Source organism: Cyprinodon variegatus, unplaced genomic scaffold, assembly GCF_000732505.1.
Source record: "Cyprinodon variegatus isolate N-32 unplaced genomic scaffold, C_variegatus-1.0 Scaffold73, whole genome shotgun sequence".
NCBI classification, from domain to species: Eukaryota; Metazoa; Chordata; class Actinopteri; order Cyprinodontiformes; family Cyprinodontidae; genus Cyprinodon; species Cyprinodon variegatus.
Window position 1 is genome coordinate 9,825 of NW_015150526.1, and position 4,561 is coordinate 14,385.

Consider the following 4,561-nt stretch of genomic DNA (forward strand, 5'->3'; position numbering starts at 1 on the left):
TACTGCGGGTACAATTTAATGAAGATGCCAGTTGGGGACCTGTGAGGCGTCTGTTTCTCAAACTAGAGACTCTAATGTACTTATCTTCTTGCTCAGTTGTGCAATGCGGCCTCCCACTTCTTTTTCTACCCTGGTTTGTTCTTTTAGGGCGGAGTATTTTCGCCCAAGTCCTGAATCGATTAATTTCAATTTCATCTGTTTCTACAATAATGAAAGCGATTCAACTGTGTTTCGAAATACTCATGCATTTTAATTTTTCCTGTCACATTAACACAAAGTGCAAACTTGTAAATCAGACAGTTTAAACTTGAGATATGAACAAACTGTCTTATAAATGCAAACTTCTTTGTAAAAAGTGAAAAAGTGAAGGCTCACTCGTGCAAGCAGATGTAACACATTATATTTGCAGTGTTGTCTGTAACAGCCACCGGGTGTTGCTGGACAGCCCCCATGTCTTCAGTCAACCTATTGGGTATATTTGCAGCTGTCTAGCTTGGAGTAAACTTGAGTGCATCTTTCCTGCTCATTTGAACGTCACGCACATCACTATAAAACTAATTGATCTCATTCTCTAGGCATCGATTAAAAAATCGATTAAATCTATTTTTTTACCCAGCCCTAGTAGATATTGCACCAAAAAATAGACATTTGCAGCTAGAATAGTCATTTACCACATTAGCAATGTATAGAGTATATTTCAATGTGACATGTATACATATATATATATATACATACATACATACATACATACATATATATATACATACACACACACACACACACACACACACACACACACACACACACATATATATATATATAGACACGCTTATACATGTCTAAATCCATACACATACACATGCACACACACACACACAATACCGTGCGTTGTTGGATTCTGTGCTCAACTCCTCCAACTGTACTCTTTTTCTTTTACTTCTGATTGGTCTTGATGTAAGCCCCAGCTCAGTGAACTCGGCTATTGAGCAGCGCACAGCCACTGAGTGGCTAGCTGGACGACATGAGAGTAATAGAACAACACGGTTATAATATGCACATTTAGGATAGAACAAAATATTGTATAATACACATTCGTGTAATTATACCTTTACTATGGGTACTGCTTTTTGTTGGAATGGAGCTCTTTGAGGTCTGAATGAAAACGTCCCTTTGAGTCGGGCTGTACTGGCAGGCGACATCTCTCGTCTAAAGATGACAATGGAGAGAAATTGGAAATAAATAAATCACATTGTTTACAAGAAGCATAAAACGATATGATGTGACGTTACTGAGCTGATGTACAACATAAATCATAATGCATAATTATCAACAAGTGGTCACTGAGATGTGAACGTAGAGGTGGATAACCCTGCTGGTAGCCCAGTTGAAAATTTTAAAGGATCTGTGACTGTTTTGTGCTGGGCTCTATCAGGGGGCAGCCCCGTAACAAGCATTGAGAACACCGAGGTCATGTCCTCTGTATTTTCCCNAATAAATACAAATGCTGGGAACCAATTCTTTTTTACATTTCTTTAATATTTTGTTCTATTCAGCTACACAAGCATCCTCTTTAAACTACTAAGAATTGTGCTATAAATATGACTTTACCCAATTCTTATGTACACCTTAGTAATTTATTGATATGCCACACAATGTCCTCCTTTTTGGTGCTATGGAAATGGCCACCCTAGGCCCGGGCTGCCTGTCACAACTCCACTCCGGGGCGCGGATGAGGTCATACACGCTCCGCTTTGTTTTAAAAAAATATAAATATAAAAAATATAACCGTGGATGTCTGGGGGACAGTGATTCACCTACATGTTATGAATTCTGGCGTACCATAAACAATAAATTACGAACAGTTTAGTTTGTGCCTTCAACTCATTGCCCATAGGAAGACTAGGAAGATGTTACTTGGATATTACAAAACCGAATATCTTCGGAACAGCTCCAAATGACACAAAACTGATATGGGTGAGTAGACCATGGTGTAATAACGTAAAATCAAGGGGCCAATGTAAAAAAAAAAAAAAAAACGTGTTCCCCTTTAAAGATGCTTTTCTTGTCAGTCATGACGAACATGAGAATTCAAGTAAATGTTGGCAGTTTATGGTTGGTTTCAACTGTTGTTTCATTTTGGTGTAAGAACATCAAGAAAAGGGGATAGATATGCAGATCAAACTTTTCTAGATGACCAAATGAAATCTCACCTGTTTCACTTCCAGATCAGCAGGCCTATACACTGATGGCACAGCGTCTGTATTCAGCAGGGCGATGCTAGTAGCTGGATTCACTTGGACAAAACAGCTAGGTGTGAAGTGTTCAGCACAAACTCTGATGTCAACCCATGACGATTCTTGAATTCTCTGACCATTGACCACAAAAAGAAACTGGACCCATTCCAGTCTCGTATCTGGGTCTGCTGGTAGACTGAAACACTGCGCTCCACGATGCCATGAATCACATCCGACGACAGAGCACCTCCTGGATTTAAAGGCGTCATCTGTGTTTTCTCTAAAAGAGGGAGAGAGAGAGAGATAGAAATAGATACAATTTAAAGAGGGGGATAAGGTGGAAACCAAGCACTTGATACACTGCCTGCCTCCAGGTCTTTCCATAAAGCATGCCCAAGACTTTAATTTTTCTCATGCAAATGTGTGGTAATCTAATAGTCTTCTTTCTGTTGACCATGCAGAAGGTGAATGTATGGGAGCTAAATACAGCAGGTAGGAGCAACAATCTGGGGTATTCGGAAGCAGCCAGAGATAAAACAGTAGACCAGCACAAGATTGAGATTGGCTAGAGGTAATTAGCCTTTTAGAAAAGGCAAGAACTGCTGGTGCCTTTATAAGCAAATTTAGATGGATGAAAACGGCCGATCACAACCAGTACAACTAAATACCCGTTGATAGTGGCAGAGTTTAAAAATCCAACAGAGGATTTTAAGAAAATACAGAATGTAACAAACGCTTGAAGCAATGACTAATATGCTTTATATACAGTTTGTGCAAATAAATAATTTACATTACTAACCTGTCACGATCAGGAGAGTCTTTGACATTAGACACCTGGGGTCTGAGAGGTTGAACTGTGTCTTTACATGGTGCAGAGCATACTTGGTATCTACGTTCATAGCTGCACAGGAACAAAGAATAAGAATGATTAATCCAAAGCACATTGAAACAATGCCCAAAACATTTATCAAATCAAAAAAATGGGTGGAGGGGGGTTCATATAAGCTGCAGCCTTGGGCAAACTTATTTTACCGTTATGACATAGTCATAACTCTAGTGCCTAGCCGTATAAAGTCCTACCTACGGAAGCTGTGGAGTTACAAAAATATGGCTAAGTAGACATCCCACACCCGTTCAGTGCGTTCAGTGTCAAATCAGGTGATGAGATATAGAGCCATCCATGATTCTGTTTCTAACATAATAAACTTCACTGTTATACTGAATTATTTTACCTTTCCAGCAGAAACTCTGCAACCTCTGTGTCGGGTTTTGAAGCCCCTCATGAATCGTCTCCATCTAGTAAAAACTATGCCGATGTATACTCTTGTTTTACATAGGTTATTACTTTGTTTTCTTTTCTTGGTTACTTTCTCTCCCCTACCAATAGGCAAAAAGTAGGGATGGTATTCCATCTAAACAGAAAACAAAAAGCAGAATAGTGTATAGTCATCTTTGCTTGTTTGCTACTACTACTACAACACTGAAAACACCTGTCCATTGAAAGGTAAAATGCGAATGTTGCACGAGTGACCCCTGACTGCAGACCGACCGGGGTACTTGTGCTGCTACCCGTTCCGCTACCCCAATCAAAAATGGTGCACGCAAGACGCCTTTTTTTATTGAATCTAAAGAATCAGAGGTTGTATGTTATTTAAAAGATACAGAGACTCAAAAGATTTGTTATTTCAGCAATGACAATTCTATATAAAGCCAGATTAACTTCCCTCAATGATTAGATACTGTCAGAAAACCACCTGTCACTGAAGACTTGGTAACTCTAGACATGTTATAGTGTCTGAGACTTCTTGCCTCAGTATGGGCTGAACCTGTCTCATCTAGTAAAAGTGCTAACTAGCTAATGTCTTCAACTCTTTTTCAGACTTTTTAGATATAAATAATTAACTTTATACATTTCTCCTCTTTCTAATACTCGTTATGCCTGTAGGGATAGTATTTAAATGTGTTTTATGTTTTAGAATGCTTGCTTTACCATGAGTAATATGATATAAAACCATTATAAACAATAACAACCTCCTGTGCATTTCCTAGTTTATGACGTGGAGAGTCTAGAGCAGGACAGGCTGAATGCAAGGCCAAGAAAAGCTATGGGGCAGGAGGATCTGTGTACGAATGTATGTATATATATATATATATATATATATATATATATATATATACATATCAGACATGGGCAATGTGGAGTCAACAAGTCATCTCCATGTCATGTATTTGTTCTACCCAGCCACTGAAGCAGGTGAGTCCAATCTTCACCATGAATTAACCTGTGCAGATTGAACGCACCTGGTTAATTCTAACTGTAAGGTAAA

At 38.8% G+C, this 4,561-nt stretch overlaps 1 protein-coding gene across 1 annotated transcript in view; it reads right to left on the bottom strand.

The window, feature by feature from the left end:
• Window positions 1–4,561, bottom strand: part of LOC107083345 — a gene marked incomplete at its 3' end in the record, with an annotated part of 18,819 nt that overhangs the window by 9,425 nt on the left and 4,833 nt on the right. The window contains exons 2-3 of the mRNA XM_015372488.1: window positions 1,107–1,206; window positions 883–1,012 (exon numbers count right to left, since the gene is read on the bottom strand). Coding sequence (XP_015227974.1) covers window positions 883–1,012; window positions 1,107–1,206 — 230 coding nt within the window. The remainder of the gene's footprint in view (window positions 1–882; window positions 1,013–1,106; window positions 1,207–4,561) is intronic.